Source organism: Rattus norvegicus, chromosome 3 (assembly GCF_036323735.1).
Source record: "Rattus norvegicus strain BN/NHsdMcwi chromosome 3, GRCr8, whole genome shotgun sequence".
Taxonomy (NCBI): Eukaryota; Metazoa; Chordata; class Mammalia; order Rodentia; family Muridae; genus Rattus; species Rattus norvegicus.
Genome location: NC_086021.1, coordinates 170100456 through 170120700, shown reverse-complemented (window position 1 = coordinate 170120700; position 20245 = coordinate 170100456). Strand labels below are relative to the sequence as shown.

At 42.7% G+C, this 20245-nt stretch overlaps 1 protein-coding gene across 21 annotated transcripts in view; it reads left to right on the top strand.

Annotated features, from left to right (window-relative positions):
• The window catches only part of Chd6 (chromodomain helicase DNA binding protein 6), a 161277-nt gene that overhangs the window by 56780 nt on the left and 84252 nt on the right, over nucleotides 1-20245 (top strand). For 19 of the 21 annotated variants that reach the window (XR_005501897.2, XR_005501896.2, NM_001107797.1 and 16 more), the window contains 3 exons: nucleotides 1045-1562; nucleotides 10779-10926; nucleotides 13172-13321. Coding sequence is in view for 19 of the 21 variants with exons in the window: in NM_001107797.1 (NP_001101267.1) it covers nucleotides 1045-1562; nucleotides 10779-10926; nucleotides 13172-13321 (816 nt within the window). In the remaining 2 variants the exon portion in view is untranslated. Of the gene's footprint in view, nucleotides 1-1044; nucleotides 1563-10778; nucleotides 10927-13171; nucleotides 13322-13359; nucleotides 18961-20245 lie in introns of those variants that run through there. The other 2 variants (XM_063283865.1, XM_039105108.2) reach the window with 1 other exon arrangement.

Here is a 20245-nt window from a genome sequence, read left to right as displayed (position 1 = left end):
TTTTTTTAAGTGGCCAAAGGTATTTGGGATTGCATCAAGAAGCATTCAGTGACTTGTATAACAGGCCTAGTTTTACTTACTGTTAAAAGTAAAACTGTGAGCCAGCAAGATGGCTCAGCAGATAAAGGCACTTGACACCAATGCTGACAATCTGAGTTCAGTCCCCAGGACCTACATTCCAAATTGCACTCTGACCTGTGTGCCTGTGTACAGGGATACACAAGAGAGTAAACGTTTTAAAAAGATAAAACTTGGAGTGATCATACTTGTTCAGAGTCAGACCTCCACAGTGCTGATGCTTCTGGGTGACTGATGAGAATGGGTTTTGAGAGGTGAAGTGGTGCAAGCATCTTGTCTTCTCGCCCCAGGAACTTACCTTGGTTCACAGTCAGGAGGTCTCATCACACTTGCATCAGCAGCAGTGTGTGAGCATGGTAAATCCCAACGCAGAGCTCCGCAGTATGCCTAGGATTAGATGGCATCTGGAGGGTTGTTTTTTCGTTTTGTTGTTGTTGTTGTTTGATTTGTTTTTGTAGAGAACTATCGTAGACATACCTGTTTTAGGTAAAATACTAAAAACAATCTCAGATTTCCTCAGAGAGAAAAAGCCTTCAGGTTTTATATACTAATTATGTACTAAAATAAGAATTTGTGTGTGCAATATGTTTGTGTAGGTGTGCATGCCATGGTGCTTGCATGAAAGTTGCAGGTCAGTTGGTTTCCACCTTTTACAGAGTCTTCTCACCTTTGCAAGTGTTCTGGGATTGAACATGGCTCCTAGGTAAACACACACATCTTTGCCTGTAAGCGATCTCAGTGGCTCACATGCTGACTTGTGACATGTTATCAGCACCATGCTACTGATGCATAGGTCACAGTGGCTGTGTCCTGCTTGCTACTGTATCCCAGGGCCTAGTATACTAGAACTAGCACTTAGTAGTGACTCAAATAATCACTTCTCACTGACTCAATCTGTCTTCACACCTAATAGTACACTTTGTATGCAGCAGTGAGAGAGTAATGTGCTTGCTTTCTCTTTCACAGTTGTCCAAGTTAAGAGCTTTGAATCACTCCCCAATGTCGGATGCCTCCGTTAACTTTGACTACAAATCACCATCACCATTCGATTGCAGTCCTGATCAGGGAGAGAACATTGAAGAAGCTGCCAATCATTGTCTGCCCCAGAAGGACTTCTATACTACTGAAGAGGAAGCTGACACCCTTTTTTCTAGGAAGTTGATGTCCCATAATGGGATGGAGGATAATGGAGGCAGAGGCACTGGAGTAAAGAAGAAACGGAAGAAAAAGGAGCCAGGGGAGCAAGAGGGGACAAAGGCTAGCAAGGACAGGGAGCCTAAGCCAAAGAGGAAACGAGAACCTAAAGAGCCAAAAGAACCCAGAAGGGCCAAGGAGCCTAAGAGAGCCAAGGAGCCCAAGGAGGCAAAGCAGAAAGACGGCGTGAAGAAGCCCCGGAAGCCCCGGGAGGCCTCCGGTACCAAGGAGGGTAAAGAGAAGAGGAGCTGCACTGACTGTGGACCCAGGACAAAGCCCAAGAAGGCCAGGTGTGTACTCTGCTCCTTGCCCGCCCTTTCTTTCCTTCACGGCGCTGCTCTCCTCTCCTGTTAGCCCAACCCCTAGGCCTGACCTAACCATGCTTCTGCTGGCCCAAGCTGTGTGCTGTGCTTCCATAACCTCTGCCATTAATGGCAGGTGGTGTGCTCTAATTTCTAACTGTTTTCTAATTCTAATTTCCAAAGTCAGACTTCAAAAAACACTTTGCTTTTAGGGAATACTAAGAATTGCTAACCTTCTTCAGATTCCAATGGTCCTTTTTAGTCTGTGTTCCTAATACTTAGCATTCTTCCTATGGTGACTGGTATCCTACCGCAGGTCTAGGTGTACTTTTTGCATGCCTTGTGCTTATGTTCTTTATGTCCTGTTAGTGGTCAACCAGAAATGAAGCCTGTCTCACCTCCTGGTCATAAAATTTCTTCGTGTTCAGTTTGTTTCTAAAAGAATTTAAGCCAGGCAGTAGTGACACATGCCTTGAGTCCCAGCACTTAGTAAATGAATCTGTTGAGTCTGAGGCCAGCCTAGTTACAGAGTGAGTTCTAGGACAGCCAGGGCCACACAGAGAAACCCTGTCTCCAAAAACGAAATGAAATAAACTACAACAGCAACAAAGTTTAAATGTTAACTTGTCTACAACATACTACATAGGACATCCTAGATCTGATAGCAAGGACACTTAGACAGCAGTGGTATAGACATAGCTGCAGGAGTCAGTGGTATGGTAGTCTGGCAGGGCCATAGGCAGACAGAACTCTATGTACAAGAGAACTAACTTTCCTCCCAGACTCTACACTCTGTTGCAAGGCCATTTCTGATCTAATTTTCTAGTTCAGTGTCTGGCACAGTCCCTGACCCACCCGTAGCTGTTGGAGCAATGCTGAATAAATGAGGCCAGAGGAGAACATGATGACTTGTGTAGGTCAGAGGCCTAGGTGCAGACTCACCATATAGTGGGTGGGTAACAGGAGAGAACATGTAGCAGCTGCACTCCTCACACAGAGAAGTTAATATTTGCTCTATACAGCTGTGATGTCTTTTTCAGGTTATTTCTGCATAGCATCACATTTAGACTTTCTGAACAAATATAAACAAAAGAATGCATATGCCTTAACTCAAAGAACTTAAGTTTCTGAAGTCTAATACAGAGGCAAGCTGTCTGTCTCTCTTTGCTGTCAGACCATGAAGTCTTAGAGGTTGATATGAGTGTTGAGAACATAGCATACTGTTGTTTGTATTATGCTCCTATGTGATAGGTTACCACATACCTCTCCATCTTGGGTCAGAACACGGAGGTGTTTTGTAAAGTATTTGAAGTGCAATTTCAAGTTTGCTTTGTGACTAGTTTCCTTTTCAGAAGGAGAGTTTATCAGGACCAGATGGATAATTCTTAATCCAAATGTAAATGTTCTTCATAATGTTCACTCCCACAGGGATTTCATTTTTATCTGTCCAGAAGACTTAAATGTAGAATGGTCCTAGGGATGCAGCTGGCAGAGTAGTTATAAAATACTGTCCACCTTAGAAGACCAAGAAGGGCAGGCGAAGTCAGTGTTTAGACCAGTGAAAATCTTAGAGGCTTTATTTCTCATTTAGCGTTGGAAGGATACTCTGATCTCCAATGTGGTTAGGGTGGCATAGTAATTTTTGCTTCTGCCAATCATTTCCCTTGTATATTGTTTTGGGGAACTTACTTTTTTTTTTTTTTTAAGGTAAAGGGGATATTTGAAAAAGGAAAATCAGATTAGTAGAGTTACTTATTTTAGTCTTATAGAGAACTGCAGTGAATCATGAGTTCTTGAGAATTGGGGTAACTAGAGAAGCTGTCCTCTGGCTTGGAGGACAGTACAGAACGTATCTGAACTCACCCACATTCTGGTGGTCTCTGATGTTCACATTTTATTGACTTCTCCTTAAAGTTCACACTGATACTATATATGATATAAAACAAGTTCTTGATATGTAAACATTGTAATAAATTCTACTTTAGGAAAATAGGTAGTTGTTTCATGAAACAAAATCGAATATCAACTGTAGAGGCAAAGTCAAGATTCTGACCAGTGAAGACCTTCCAGCATTAAGGAGTGTGGAGGAGTGTGGTTTTGATGTAATTAAGTGAATAAGTGACTTTGTTAGAGATGTTCTTGTCCTTTTGCAGGCTGTTAACATGGAGGACAGTGAACGCTTGAGCTTTAGAAATCCAAGAGATGTTCCTTGGGAGGAGAATGGCAGGTAGTAAGGGTGGCCATCTCTTTAGAAATATGGACCCATGCTTGTTCTGTCTGTACTTCAGGGCTGTATGCCACTAACCTGTAGTTATACTCTTCTGTGTAGCTCAGATAGGGCTTTCAACTATTGAACCTTTGATTTCTTTTGTATCTTTGTAAAATTATTTCAGCTCCCTTAATTAATGATTCCAGTCAACCAGTTTTTAGTTATGATGCCATATTGATGTGGGTGAATTTCTGTGAATTTGAGGCTAGCCTGGTCTACAGGGTGAGTTCCAGAACAGCCAGAGCTACACAGAGAACCCCTGTCTCAAAAAAACAAACAGAAGTTAGTAATTAAGGTGTATATGTGTGTGTGTGTGGGGGGGGTAATTTTGGAAATTGACTCAAGTACTTGTTTTTATTTAAGCAGTTATTGATTTTAACCCTGGGTAATACCTGATGGTTATAAATGACTCACTGGTTACCTGGATTACTGCAGGAGTCTGGCCACTGATTTATAGACTTTTAGCCTCTTATCTTTCAGTCCTTACTACTACAACCAGCCACTCTTTCTGAAGCATTGCTCTTGCCTCATCAACGTCAGTAATGTTAGTGTTAAATCAAACCCCTTCTCCTCTGTCTTGATTCTAAGTCAGCTGAGGAATAGCCAACAAAGACGGAGATGCAGTGATCAGCTTTATTATTTATTAACTGGGTCAAAGAACTCACATTGCTTTGTGGCTGGAATCAGGCAGGACCAAGGGCTTCCCCTTCCACTGGTGCCCTTACTAGGCTATTCATTGCTACCTATGAGGTTGGAGCCCAGGGTCAGTCCATGTGTAGTCTTTGGGTAGTGGCTTAGTCCCTGGAAGCTCTGGTTGCTTGGCATTGTTGTTCATATGGGGTCTCGAGCCCCTTCAAGCTCTTCCAGTCCTTTCTCTGATTCCTTCAATGGGGGTCCCGTTCTCAGTTCAGTGGTTTCCTGCTGGCATTCGCCTATGTATTTGCTGTATTCTGGGTGTGTCTCTCAGGAGAGATCTACATCCGGTTCCTGTCAGCCTGTACTTCTTTGCTTCATCCATCTTATCTAGTTTGGTGGCTGTATATGTATGGGCCACATGTGGGGCAGGCTCTGAATGGGTGTTCCTTCTGCCTCTCTTCTAAACTTTGCCTCCCTATTCCCTCCCAAGTGGAGATATCTTAAATACCACTGTCATGTGACTTATGAATAAGAAACTTTCAGAAAACAATTTATGAAAATTTAAAGCATCATCATCTGAATCTAGGCATTATGGCTTATGCCTGTAACTCTAGGACTTGGGAAACTGAGGCAGGAAGCTTACCAGGCAAGCCTGCTTTACATAGTAAGACATGGCACTTTAAAAAAGTGCCCAAATTAAAAATTAAGCAATAGTCCCCAGCTCCGAAAAAAAGAAAAAAAAATTAAGCAATAACAACAAAATACATTGAGTGCAGAGAGGTATAAGAGAGTTATGTTAAGATCTGAATTTAGTGATTTTGTGACCAAGATTTTAGTAGCGTTGCTTAAACAGTCAAAAGTGACTGTGAAGGTCTGAGTTAGGTTGTTGTCAGGAGGAGGATGTGGGGCATAGAACTGCCTTCACTGAACGTTTGAAACCCTTCTATAAACTAAGTGTCTGTTTTCAATTGCTTTTGGTTGGTAAAAGACTGTGTCTTCATCTTAGAAGTTTGTGACTCCTTCCAGTTTTATTGTATTGTCGCCAGCTTATGCTGGTCTTTGTTTCAGTGATGCAGATTTAACAGTTAAAGCCTCCAAGGCAGTACAGATCTGGCTCCATTTTGTCTACAGCAGATTGCATCTGTACCAAAACAAGTGCCTTTTAACCAGTGTCCTTATTTTCTGTGCCAAATCCGTTCTCTATTTATAGATGAATTAAATGTGAGTACTATGGAAGTTGAATGAAATGTGCAAACGAGCCTTTTCAGGGTAGTATCTGTATTTTGGCAACATACTTCTGGGAGTATCAAAGCCTGAGGGGATGCTGGGTTGAGACTCTTCTCTTAGGAGCTGTTTCTCCAGTGGAATAATGGTCCTGTGCTGGAGTCCTCAGCTTCTGATGTCAGTGGATGCTGTGAGCAGAGTCTGGGGCTGTCCTTGGTGTCATGATTGTAACCCATTCTTGCCTGTTATGGCTGTAGTTCCCACTGCACCATCACTGCATGGCGGGTTTGAGGTCTTTTAAATGGGATGAACAACTTCTTTGAAATAATGTGCTTTGATTGGTAATCTCTTTCAGTACCTCAAATAGATGGACACAGTGTGATGTAAGACCTGAATCGTGTGGCCCTGACACATCATGTGTCCTCTCATCCACTAACCCTTAACACATGCTTCTCAAAACACCTAGGAGCCAAGGTTAGGGGAGCTATATAAGAAATCCTGTCTATCCAGTACTTATTTTGTGTCTGTTTGAAAAGCCATCTAATAAAAACTACAGAAACTAAAGATTCCCCAAAAATCTTAGTTCATGAAGCCATGTAGAACACAAGAGAGATAGGTTTAGAATTTGGTATAGTTTGTGTGTTGGTAGTTCTTGTATATTATAAATGCCTAGTGGGTGTTTTCTTACAGTAGATACATATTTTATTATGAAATCAAGTTTCCTTTTGTTGCCAAGATTGGTTATTCATATTCTCTCCCCCTCTCCCTCTCCCTCTCCCTCTCCCTCTCTCCCTCTCCCTCTCCCTCTCCCTCTCCCCCTCTCCCTCTCCCCCTCTCCCCCCCCCTCTCTCTAACACACGCACACATGCATGCACACACACACCTTGTCTTCCCTTTTCCTTCCCTGTCCTACAAGTTAATTTTTTCTAGGTAGAAGCTAAAAAGGGTAGGACTATAGAAGATTGCTTTGCTCAGTCTCCAGTGCTGTTAAACAGGGAATGGTAGGACCTTGTATTATTCAGAACTCTTGGTTGCAAGCCATGCAGATCCTATTTAAATTAGCTTAAATTAAAAACTGATAATTGGGGATATTATGACTTTCAGAATCACAGTTGAGAGTTCCAAGGCTTTTTGTCTCCAGTTACTCTCTATACATCCCTGATTAGAATCATGACTGCCACAACTTCATGATGTAGATAAAGACATTAACATTGTTGCCCACACCTCTCCAAAATTATTTTATTGTGTATGTGGGGTTTGGGGATGTGGGTACAGGTGCCCACTATCCCAAATTATTTCTTTTTCAAGGAAGAACTCCCAAGCTATCCTGTCATCTCCAAACCAGTCAGTTACAAAAGGAATAGAGTATCATCACCCAGCCTTAGCTATAGCCTTTCTTCCTATCCAATATCCAATCCCCCAACCCCTACACACAAAAAAGAAGAAACATAGTATCAATTTTAGCAATGCAATAGGTATCTATTTTAAGTTATTTGGAGCCTGGGAAGATAGCTTAGCACTTAAAGGTATCTGCTGCCAAGCTTGATAACATGAGTTAGTTCCCTGGCCCACAGAGTAGAAGAAGAGACCCAACTCCCAGAAGTTGTTCTCTGAGTTCTATACTCAAACCTTGGCAGATGTACACACACACACACACACACACACACACACACACACACACACACACACACAGCTAGATTTTTAAAAGTTACTTTGGGGCAGGGAAGCTGTCACAGTGGATAAGAATACTCACTGTGCAGGCATGAAGACCTGAGTTCAAATGCCAACATACATGTGAAAACTGGGTAGCATGGGGCTCTGTGTGATTGCCATCTGCTGGGAGGGGGTGAAACTGATGAGGGTTAAAGTTGTACTCATGTGTAGATACAGGGGTAGGTATTTAGAAGGCAGGGTCTCCCTTGAGGCCTATGAACTCACCAGCCTTGGTTCTTGGCCAGATTCACAGTAACAGGTATGAGTGTCCTCTTGGAAAGCAGGTCTTAACTCCAGTTAGAAAGCCATTGGCTATCTCCGTAACACCCATGCCACTGTTGCACCACTGGGCATATCTTGGCAAGCTGGTCATTATTGTATAGATCACAGAAACAGGGGTCTCTGAGCTCCCTCTTGATGAACTCCAGGAAGGGGTGGGGCCTTTTCCATAGCTGGCACTGAACTTTTTGTTTAATAACTATTACTTATCTTATTAGGGTACCCAGTCAATTAAACTCTTATTTTTAAAACACACACACACACACACACACACACACACACACACACACACACACACACACGTACAAAGTAAGTTGTTATATGACATCTTTAATATTACTCACTCATCCCCACCTCCCCTCTGTCCTTGTCCCCAGCTTAGCCTACTCATCCTTTCCCACGCACACACGTGTGTGTGATGTTTGTCTTTCTAGACCTAAATAACTTCAGTCTCCATTCCAGTTTCCATTCTCAGTGGAGGGACATCTTTGCTGCTGCCACTTCTTAGTTACTATGAATACAGCAACAGTAAACATGGACGGATAAGTATCTCTGTAGTAGAATAAAGAATTTACAGGGACATGCCCGAAACGGTGTAGCTGGATCTTTTTCTAGATTTTTAAAATATGGAATGCTATACTAATTTGTGCATCCTCCTTGCCTGGGGACTGTGCTAATTTCTGCTATTCCAATTTTATATACATCCTACAGAAGCAAACACTGTATATAATTCTATGAGCTGTTACCAGTTACTGGCTTTGAGGATCCTTATAGTGAGTAAACAAGTATTCATGGACCAAATCTATCTAGAAATAATAGAAACTCAGAAGTTATTAATAAAACGTTTTGATGATAAACCCCCAAGCCTTGGGTTTTTAAAAATTATTACAAAGGAGAAAAATGCATTTTATCTAGAATCATCCTGGAAGAGGAATTCAGGGAATATATTCTTGATGTCCTGTTTAAAAATCCCATTTTCGGGGTTACAAAAGACCTCTTCCTCATATTTGTCTATAGGAAGAGCTCCTGGGAGAATTTTTACAATTAAAATTGATTCTCTTGCCAAGTTTTAATAAATTCTTTTTTTTTTTTTTTTTTTTTTTTTGGTTCTTTTTTTTCGGAGCTGGGGACCGAACCCAGGGCCTTGCGCTTCCTAGGTAAGCGCTCTACCACTGAGCTAAATCCTCAGCCCCAATAAATTCTTTATTAAAGTCTATTATCCTCTAAAAGGATTGTGTTTCATTCATATCCTTGGTTTGGATTGGACTAGTTTTTGTTGTAAACTTTTCCAAGGGGTAAGTAAACAGAACAGTCTTCAGCATTGGGACTTCAAAAGTGGACTGGCTTTGCGCTGACTTAGTTACAGAGTCTCCGAGTAGTAAAGGATATTCAAGACTGATGTACTGTTCAGCATTCTGGGTAAACAGGCACCCAGTCCTACCCTGTACTCTCTCCAAACCCCTTGCCCTTACCTCTCCCAGCATCAGCTAATTCTCCTAACTAGAATGCCCACACTGTTAACTCCTTCCTTGACCTCCACTTTCTGTCATTTGCACAGGCTTACTGTTGATTTCTTCTGGGTCTCTCAACTCAGTCTTAGCCCTGAGTCCTCATTGGCTGTATCTAGCATGGGCCTTCCAAACGCTAGCCTGTACTTTAGGAAGCTGTTCTTCTAGCTTTCTCATGCAGTGTTCCTGTGCATTACTAGCCACCCAGCTGTTGTTACCAAAGAATGCCACACTTGACTCTCCAAGAATAGACAAAATCTGCCTGGCTTCAAGCCGTCTTCACTGCCTTCTAGCCCTGAAATTCTGGACATTTCATTTAGTCTCTCTACTTCATATTCTTCACAATAAAATGAGAATAAACGGTTGCCTGCCCGATAGCCCATGGGGTATAAAGGAGATGAGCGGGTATAGAGCTCTGCTTTCAGTACTGTATGTACATAAACAGATGTATGTCTGCAGTCATTGCCAGTTTCTGTGTTTCTCTCTAATGTTTCTCAGAATTCTATGTATGCCTTTGTTCAAGTAAACATTCCAAGATTTCCCCAACTACAAAAAAAAAAAAAAAACCTTTTCAACATTTATTAATAAGAGCATTTGCCTGTACTTGTCTGTGCACTACATGCATATAGTTCCTTTAGAGGCCAGCATAGGGGGTCAGCTCCCCCGGAACTAGACTTACAAGTAGTTTTGAGTCTCCTTGTGGGTGCTGCGAACCAAGCCTGGCTCTTCTGTAAGAGCCCCTACTGCTCTTAACTGCTGAGCTGTCTCTCCAGCCTGTGCAAATAATGCATCCATTAATGTAGCTATCTTCTCCATTCCTTAACAATTTTTAAACTTTGCTTAAATATTGAGTGCTTACCGTGTATATAAAGCATAAGATTAATCAGGAATACAAAAACTAATCACATTATCTAGGAAGGACAAGAGAGATACATGAGTTTGGTATCATAAACACTAACTTTGGTGAAATAGCAGAGTTCAGTACTTAAAGTATTTCCAAGGTGTTTGTCAAATGTAGAGAATTTATCATACAGGCAAGCCAGGGTCTTGATGGGTCCTTGTAGTATATACTGCCCACCTCCAAGGAATCCTCTATCTCCCTCCCTGGGCTGTGGTTATAGGGGAGCTTTACCATGCTCACAAAAGCAAGGGCAGTGCTTGTTTTGAGTCCCCTGTACTCACTCCAGGCCTTTTATATAAAACATGCTCAAAAGAAGAGGGTGACAGGTTAGAGAGCTTGCTCTTTCCATGTACCGTAGAGGGAAGTTATAATTTAATGATTCTTAATGTCTGTGAAGCAATCAAACTTCCCAGTTATGACTGGCTTAAGTTCAAAGTGAGGTTTTAGAGAAATTCCTATTTTTTCTAGAACATTAATCATAGCCATGGCAGCCATTATGGGGAATGAATAAGGTGAATTCTGCCTGCCTCAACCCATGCAGGTGTTTCTTCTCACGTTTCTCTAAATTTCTGGCACAAGTCCACATTAACCCTGGAATTTCAGGGTATGGTTTCATAGCCTTAACAGTGAGTTTTTAAAACTGCCCAACAGTTTTAATTCTGAATGTCTTGTAGCAAGGATCAAGGACCAACCCCAGTGGAGAGAAAGAAGAAAGGAAAAAGGAAAAATGAAACCACCGTGGAGAGTTTAGAGCTGGACCAGAGTCTTCCAAACCCATCTCTGCAGAGTCCTGAGGAGCCCAGTGAGTCTGCAGACAGCCAGGTACAGCTGTGGCTGGGGACCCGCTGGAGGTTACGGCCACTGGACATTCTCGACATTCATCGCCTGCTGCTCTGTCTGTCTGCGACTTGCTGACTGAGCGCGCAGACCACACCCAGGCTATTTCCAGGTCTGATAGATACATAGTAAGCTCCCAGAATTGAGTGTGTTTGCTGTCTCTGAAGGTGGTGTATTTCATTATAGTCTTCAGGGGCAGTCAGTGTGGAAAAATAAGTTGTTAGTCAGGCTATATAAGATTCAGAGACCTGTTTACCATGTAGTTCTCTGAGTGCTAGGCCAGGATATACAGAACATGCTGATACAAAAATTACACACACGCACGCTCGCACTAGAATAATAAGGGAAGTTTCCAAACATACAGACAGTGCCAATCTAACTTAGTTTCTAACAGTATGCATGGAAGTGCCCTTGACATGCTGGGGATTTTCTTTTCTAAGGTTTGAGGTACCTTCTCTAGGACTCGAATTATAACATTTGAAAGTGCCATTTTCTCCACTATCCACAGCAGTGGAACCGTTCAGAATAAGACCACGTGGTCTCCTTGAGTTTTTCATTGATGTGAGGTAGGCATTGGCTGTAACATCAGTCTTTATAAGGCAGCATACTGTCTACTGTCACAGCAAAATCACCGTGTAGTCTGTTGGCTAGAATGGTGGCTGTTAGGTGATCGCTGGCAGAAGAGCAAGCACACTGAGTTGATGGCATTGGGCATGGTTTGTAGGATGGTTATTTATACATGGAAATGAGGAAAAAGTTGTTTGTTTGTTAACAATCCCTCAAATGGGACTGGAGAAATGGCTCAATGTTCAGAGCACTGGCTGCTCTTCCAGAGGTCCTGAGTTCAATTCCCAGTAACCTCATGGTGGCTTTCAACCGTCTATGTGATCTGATGCCCTCTTCTAGCATGCAGGTGTACATGCAGCCAGAGCGCTCATACATAAAATAAATCTTAAAAAAAGGAGATGAAGCCGTCAGATGACATTAGACATTGGAGAGGCGAGATGGTAAAGAAGTGAGATCTCCACAGAGATCTACAGACTGTCTTTCAGAAGAAAAGGCCAGTGAGGGTAGCTTGCCTGTTGTATTTAGTTTGAGTGCCTGCTGCATGGACCCAGGCTCGGCAGAGATGGAGCCTTGTGAGTTTGTTGGAGGACATCACTCACTGTATTGTTTGCCGTGTGTTCTGCCTAAGAGTTTTAAGCTGCCTAGTTAGAAGCCTCTTCACACAGCGACATGATTTTGTCACAGTTAAGACCTCTGCTTTTTAGGTGTATGAGATTTTCAGTCTAAGTACCAATAAAATTTGTGTTGATTAATTTTTCACACTACATTTTTAGGAGTTGATGGTTACGTGAGTTTGAAAAAAAAGTAAAAACTAGCACCATATAAGAAAACCTGAGTGGACCTCCCTCAAAGACAGAATTGAGAGGCCACATTCCATCCTTGTTGCTTGGGACTAGAAGCCCCAGGAACGAGAATTAAAAACATCACTATGGGGCCATAATGGCCCAGGGTTACTAAGGAAGGGTCAAGGAGCTTCAGCCCCAAATACCTCAAACAGTAGCACAGCAGGTGTTGGCTATCCCCCTTTTCCCAACCTGGCTCCATTAAGTTGGTTCCCTCACTATCAACCCTAGGAAGAATTTATTACCCTGATAAGTATCAGGCTTCTCCCCCACCTCCCCCTGGATTCTGCAGCCCCTGACTATATAGATGAAGCTCTTCCAGCACTCCTGCCCTGGCCAGTGACACCCAGCTTCAAAAACCTTGCCCCAGAGACCCTGGGTACCTTCCCTGGGGCATAAATGCCCCCCTTTCACACCCCAATAATTGAGACGGTTCTCTAAAGCTCTTCCCAGGTGTGTTCATTGCCCACACACGCATCACCGACTGATATCCTGCACTGCAACACCTGTGCCGGATAAGCTTCCTTCCCTCCAGTCCAGCTCAGTGCACAGTGGACCTGGCTGCCTCAAAGAAGCAGACATGGGTGACACATCATTACTATGATGATTAAAACACATCTCCCTTGACTGCAGATAGTTCAGAGATTGATACCATTACTTTCTCCCATGCTATGTTAATGTAGTTTTTAAAAGAATAAAAGATTCCTTTGGGAAGTTGCAAAAGGCCTGCTTGGCCTGTCACTAAGTGTAGATGATGGTGTTTGTATGAAAGTGTTTGCTTTTGATTTACAGCAGCTCTGATGAGTGAGTTTGTTCTGCAGAAACGGCGCTCAGGACGGCAAGTAAAGCGTAGAAAATATAATGAGGACCTGGACTTCAAGGTCGTGGACGATGATGGGGAAACAATCGCTGTTCTGGGAGCAGGCCGGACATCTGCACTCTCTGCTTCCACCCTGGCCTGGCAGGCTGAGGTATGGCCCCTGCATGACCTCACCCACTTGACATTTGTTCTGTGGCATGAGCTAGATCACCTTAACTTCCTACTGCACTTGGAATAAAGTTCAGACTTTCAACAGCACCCTCATGACCACACTCCCTCTGCTGCACCAGACAGCAGTCCAGAGAAGGGATTTTTCCCTCTAACACTCTCTAGCTGAAAAACTAGCCACACCATCTACCCATCTACAGCCTTGACCTTTGCCAGCTTGCCTTCATGCTCTCTACCAGCACTTTATATAAGTGGGCCACCCTCAGTTAAATTTCACATAAAATATAGTCTCTGTGGCAAGATCTTTCCTGCCTTTTTTATCTAAAATAGAACCCTGTTACTCATCCCAATGATTATTTCTTGCTTATTTCCTTCATAACGTAACCCATTTATGATTTTATTGGAATGTGTCCCCTCTAAGGTTTTTTTTATCATTAGAATATAAAATTCTTTCTGGGTATGTCAGATCACATCTCTGTCTGACCTTCTGGAAGCTGCATAAGTGAACCACCCACAAGCACTTCCCACTGTGTCTGGCAGCCTAAGTTCAGTCTCCAGAACCCACGTAGTGGGAGAAGAGAGCAGCCCATAATTAGCACACACACACACTTCATATTTTGATATGCCTAAAACAACTCAGTGGCTGGGCTACTTCCTAAATCCCCCATGGCTAGTCCACCCCTCCCTCCGATATTCCTGAATTATTATTTACTAAAATCTATATTCATATTCCATCCTTGCTGCCCCAGACCCAGACATGCGTCCGTCTTGGGTTGCCTTCCCCCAGTTCCTACGTGGCAGCTATGCTCTCTGCCCTGCACCTCTCAGTCGAGGTGTCTTAATTGGTTACGGCTACGGGGACATGATGCAGACGTAGAAGTAAAAGGGGGGTTAATGGAGGAGGTCTATGCCAAGTATCTAGTTTAGTGAAGAAAAGAAAGGGAAATGAGAGTCAGGCTGTGGGTGCGGGAGGGGAGTTGTTACTCAGTAATACATTCTGGGATACAAGCTGTCTGCAGCTCTGAAGACCTGGTGCTGACTGGCAGAATCTACTGCTCACACAGTAGCAGCAAGGCTCTCCAGAGGCAGTGGGAGTAGAGAGGGTGGTGATCCCTGGCCTTCAGCCACCTTTCTTCCAGCCTAAAGCATCCTCATTGACCTCACTGTATTTTCCTCAGTCTCAAGGAAAGCAGCAAGGAGCAGGCACATAGTATCCTTTATGTTACACGCTAGTAAATGAGGCAGTGGAAGATCCCGGTGTGAGTTACATAGTGGCTGACACCTCAAGTTGATTTCAATTTCTACTCAGGGCTATCCAGCTAACGAACATACTAATTAATAGGAATAATATGTTGATGTATTTGCTCTTGCAAACTGCTTGGAGTCTTAGGAATATGTTATTTCATTAGAACTTCCATGAGAATTTTATGGTTTAATTGGTAGCTAAAACACTACAAGGGATTTTATTTCCTATTAGAAGTCATTTATCCTGAACCATTATCATATTTTAGGTATTTCTTGACTTCCTGAAGGTAGCCATTGCTAATCTGACATATGATCTCAGAAATAAGTCTTTTCTAAGTACATAGTAAAGAATTTTATACAGAGAAACAGAGATAGAATTTGAGCTTGTATTAGTTATGTCCCAAAACGTCACCAAGTTTAAGTAAGAGTGAGCCTGATGTGTGCTCTCTTATCAGTTTTGTGTTCAGAGTTGCAGTTGTGTGGATATCTAATCTGGAGTCTAACGCCTAGGCTAGGATACCCAGGTCTTGAGAGGGCAGCTTATTGAGGTTTTCAGAATTAGAGACCTAGCAGCTGCAGCACCAAAACTCCCCTTCCACATTTGTTTTCACATGCGTAGTTCTTGATGGGGTTTGAACCAATTTTCCCAACTCACACAAAGCATCAATGCATGTGTCCTTTCTAGGATGCAGGGCAATCCTCAAGGCACAGCAAATCATTAGGGAAGGTGAGCGCTTCCTCTGTCCTTCCCATAAGACCCTTCACAGGCTATTGTGGCCGTGCCCTTGAGAAGCCAACCGAATCCCCAGAACAGCTGGGGTAGCATTAAAAAAAAAGGCCTGCTCAGTGACAGTGTCTTCTGTCTAGTTGCTCAAGACTGCTCAGGTTTGGCCTCCCAAGTATTTGTGTAGTTTATGTGATTTCATCTTTGGGAGCAAACGGGCTTTAATTTGAATGAAGCATCGGCCCATAGCATCGCCCGTGTCTCTCTCGGCACCCATCTTGTTTGCAGTCACAGAGCCCTCCGTCTCTGGCCTTTCCCATGCATAGCAGGCTGGGTTCCTTTGCCCTTTGGAGAGTGTCCCTGCTCCTCTGAACTAGAGATGTGCCCCGTTCTGCTGCCAGAACTCTAGTATAGTTAGCCCTGTCACTGTCCTTTGAATACCTACCAACTCAGTTTTTCTTGTAAACCATGAACTACTTCAGAGACAGGTTTGTATCTTTAAGCCCTGGGAGCTTTCTTAGATGAAGCCTCTCTCAGCACCCCTGCCTTCTACTTTATAATGTTACAGTTGTGCTTACTGCAGTGTTGAGTCAGCTGGAACCCTGGAACCACTCCAGCTTCAGATGGGTTTTCATTTGCCTTCACTATACTTTTTTAGTATCACTCTTGTTTGGCCCCTTAATCAGATTATAAACTTTTGCAAAACAGGCTCTGTTTTTAATTTTTCATAATTTTCACTTAGATACAACTTTGTTTTATTAGTTAATATATACATATACTTCATTTTATGTATGTATGTGTGTTTTAATGAGTGAAATTCTTCAAACTCATTATTTAAATAGCTTTGCTTTCTTTTTGTTTTTTTGGACTCCTGGGTTAAAAGACAAAGACTTACTTTGCTTTGGCAGGCTCGTGTTTCTCCATCTCCTCATACTCACACTCTCTTTCCCACACTTCATACATAACAGTCATGTGGGCCTTCAGATCCCTTGCCACTGTTTGATGTTGATGTCCTTGTGTACCCTCAGTGTGATTCCACTCCATGGCATGAGTTTGAGAGTGTACTGGTGTGTGTTCCTGTCTCCTATTAGCCAGAGTTTTGGGCTGGTTTTATGCCAACTTGACATAAGTTAGAATCATCAGAGAAGAGGGAACCTCAATTGAGAAAATGCCTCAGTAAGATCTGACTGGAGGCAAGCCAGTAGGGTATTTTCTTAACTAGTGACTGGTGGGAGCAGACCCAGCCCATTGCGGGTGGGGCCTCCCTTGGTGACCAGTAAGCAGCACTCTTCCATGGCCTCTGTCCTGACTGACTTCAGTGATGAGCAGCAATATGGAAGTGTAAGCCAAATAAACCTTTTCCTCTCAATGGCTTTGGCCAGGGTGTTTCATCACAGCAATGGGTTCCTTGATTAAGAAAATCAGATTTGATGGTTTCCTGTCTCTTTTTGTCTTCATGGAGTACAACTAGTCTCCATCATGCGCACACACACTTGGTTTCTGCCCTTAGCCTGTGCTCTTAATGCTCTGCTGCAGCTCTCTGTCCTTACTAACCTAGTCCCAGGGGAGTTGCTGGTACTCTGTGTCTCTCCTACCTCCTGACTGCTAATAGCAGACAACTCAGTGTCCTCTTACACACTGTCCCATCTGCCATTGGGGCTTAATTAAACCCTTGCCTCGTCCAGAATCCAAACTGTTCTCATTTTGTAAACTCAGACTGGACTTGTAGTCACCACCACACTAAGCATTTGCTCTGAGACATCCTAAAACAAGTGTGTTCATCGTGTCTTCCTTTGGCGAGGTCGCTGGAGAGCCAGGACCAAGCTCAGGACCACTTCTGAGTACTTGGCAGCCCTTGGTTCTCGAGAACCTGACTTCCATTTAGACCCACGCTTCTAGTTAACTAAAGAGAGTTACGTGGCATGGTTGGTTGTGAGAGTAATTGAGATTTTAAATTTGGGGGATTTTCTTTTTTGTGGATACAATTTCTAAATGTTAGGAGTCTCTAATACACAGTGTTTGAATTAAAATGGTCTTCTCTGAAAATGAAACCTTTAAAAAGCATTTGGAAGAACGAAGCATTTGGGAACAGATGGATTTTTATGGAGTGTTTGGCAGGCAGATTTAGTTTATATCTGTGTATCTGTGTACACTGAATGTTTATACACACGTGATCCTGCTTATATACAAACTCAGTTGAGGGAGAAAAGATACTGATATTCCATTTCCGTCTTTCTTTAGTATTTTAGAAATGCACATTTATAAATTCCTTTTTATTAAAATGTGCAAGAAAGGAAAAAAAGAAAACCCTCTTTTATTATTTGAGAGTGTCTGGTTAACTCAGGCCTAGAATGTATACCCCTGCCTCATCCTTCCCAGAAGGCTGGAGTTATAGGTGTTTGCCACCATATTTGGCTTGGTTCTTGGTGTTTTGTTTAAAGTTTGTCATTTGGAAATGCTTACATGGATAGCAAAACGGAAAAATTTCAGATAAATGAGAGGTTTATAACGATTTTATCCTGCTAGAACAGATACTTGAGAAAAGGCAGAGGCAGAATACTTCTGTTTTCTTGCCTGAGTGTTGGTTATGCCTTAAATCTTGCTGTAACATCAATTCTTCTGTTGCTAATACCTCAACTGGTTAAAATATATATGAATAATATATTTATTGGAATTGAATTTCCAACTCCTTTTAACTTGAATTTTTTATATTCAATGAATGTTTTGTGCCTTTTAAGAGTAGAGTCCTGTGCCTTCCTCATCCATGTATTAATATGTCTCTTAATTTTGATCTTACTAAAATATTCTAAGAATCTTGTCATTAGAAACCAGATTACCTGTTCTTTTTTGTAGGTAAAAATTAAAGAATATTTGAAGCAGTTGATAGTTGAAAAAGAAAACTTTTTTTTTCAGTATGTATGTGTGTCAGTCCTGCTAATCTGTACGAACCCGGACTTGAACATGTTGCTTCTGTCTCTGTCCTGCAGAAAGGAGCGACACCACGACGTTCTTCTCAAAGCAGTTTATTCAGGAACCTTACAATATGCAAACAGGAATCTTTCTTTTCTTTTCTTCTCTCCTCCCCCCAGCCCCCGAGCACACTCCCTTATATCCTCCCTCAACTCCGCCTCCTCAGTCCAGACTGCGTAATCTCAGTTCATAGGTCCACGTCACATGGCCTGATCTTGCGTCATGGTGCGCCTGCGCAGCTCTCACAATGGACGTGGCTAGTTTCAGGTGTGTGAGGAAGTCAGGTGCTAGTCATGAGACTTAGCTGCAGTCCCGGGCGCCATCTTGGGACTGCTGCCACACCCGCTCCCCACAGAACAGATTATGATTTTAGAGGGTTAGTTCATTAATATCATGGCAGTAGGCATGGCGCTAGAGTAGTAGCTGAGAGCTGCATCTTAATCTTCAGGCAGGCAGAGAAAGACACTGGGCCTGCCATGGGCTTTGAACTCTCGAAGGCCATCCTCATCAACACTTTTCTAAAACCATACCTCCTAACTTTCCAAGTAATGTAGTCCCAGGACTTAGCACACCTATGTATGAGCCTGCGGAGCCGTTCTCATTCAGACCACACTGTACATGGGTGTGTGGAGAGGAGACAGTCGGAGATTACATCAGGATTTTGGAGCTCAACACGGGAGAAGGTAGAGTTTTCTTTAACTCAAATGAGAAAGCTGTGGACTGGGGATCTGGGCAGGACTTAGGGCTGTAGACTTGTTAATGTGTCAGACCAAGATCTAGTTTTCAGAAATTTATACTTGAATGCCTTCAGACAGCTTAGTAAAGATGGCAGGAATAATTGGAATATGGATCTGCAGTCTGGAAGGAAGTTCTGATCTAGATGTGTGAACTTGGCAAGCATCACAATGAAACTTAAAATCATGATACTAAGTGAGATCATTTGGAAATTAGTGTAGGCAAAAAGAAAGAGAAACAGAGGAAAGAAATCTTAAACTGAAACCTCCTGCACCTTATTAATTAATGTGAGTATCAGAGGATTTCCCATTTGAATATGCTTGGCCCAGGGGTGGTACTGTTAGGAGGTGTGGCCTTGTTGGAGGAGGTGTGTCACTGTGGGCGTGGGCTTTAGACCTTTCTCCTGGCTGCCTGGAAGCCAGTTTCCTCCTGTTTTCCTCTGAAACAGGATGTGTAGCTTTCAGCTGCTCCAGCACCAGGCCTGCCCAGATGCTGACATACTCGGTGACACTGGGCTGGATTTCTGAACCTGTACGCCAGCCCCAGTTAAATATCGTCCTTTATAAGAGTTGCCTTTGCCCTGATGTCTCTTCACAGCAATGGAATCCTAACTGAGATACTGGAATAAGGGGCAATAGTTAGTAGTAAGCCGGTGTTTAGTCAGAAAAGGATAGGTTGCAACAGCATATTGTTTAAAGCATCTGATAGCTGTGGACATAGAAATCAGATGGATTAAAAGTCGTGGGCAATGAAGAAGTGAGCTGACAGTCACTGTTTATCTACTCTGAAGCCCTTACTTGACAGATCTGGAAGCTAAGGATTAGGGTTGGCCAGAAAGACTGGGACGTTCAGGAATAGTAAACCTGCTTGAATGGTTTAGGAATCTTGAGATTTTTTTTTTTCCTTCCCTTTCTCCTTTGGAGAATTAAATGTTGACAGTTTCCCAGTCCTGACCCAGCTCAGCTGACTAGATAGGATCCTCAGTTCCAACATGCACTAAAGATAAGTAGATGTTCCTGGAAAACAGACATGGCACAAGTAGTGAGGTAGCCAGAGAAGAATGTGGGAATAACTGTGCCGATATGTTATGGGAAAGACTCCAGTCCAGCCTTTAGAATTATGAAATTACTTTATACGATCCAGGATACATGGACAGATTTAAAAGCAGGTTAGATACAACTGAAGAAAAGATTAGTGAATATGAAGACATCAGTGAAATTTTTCTAAATGTAG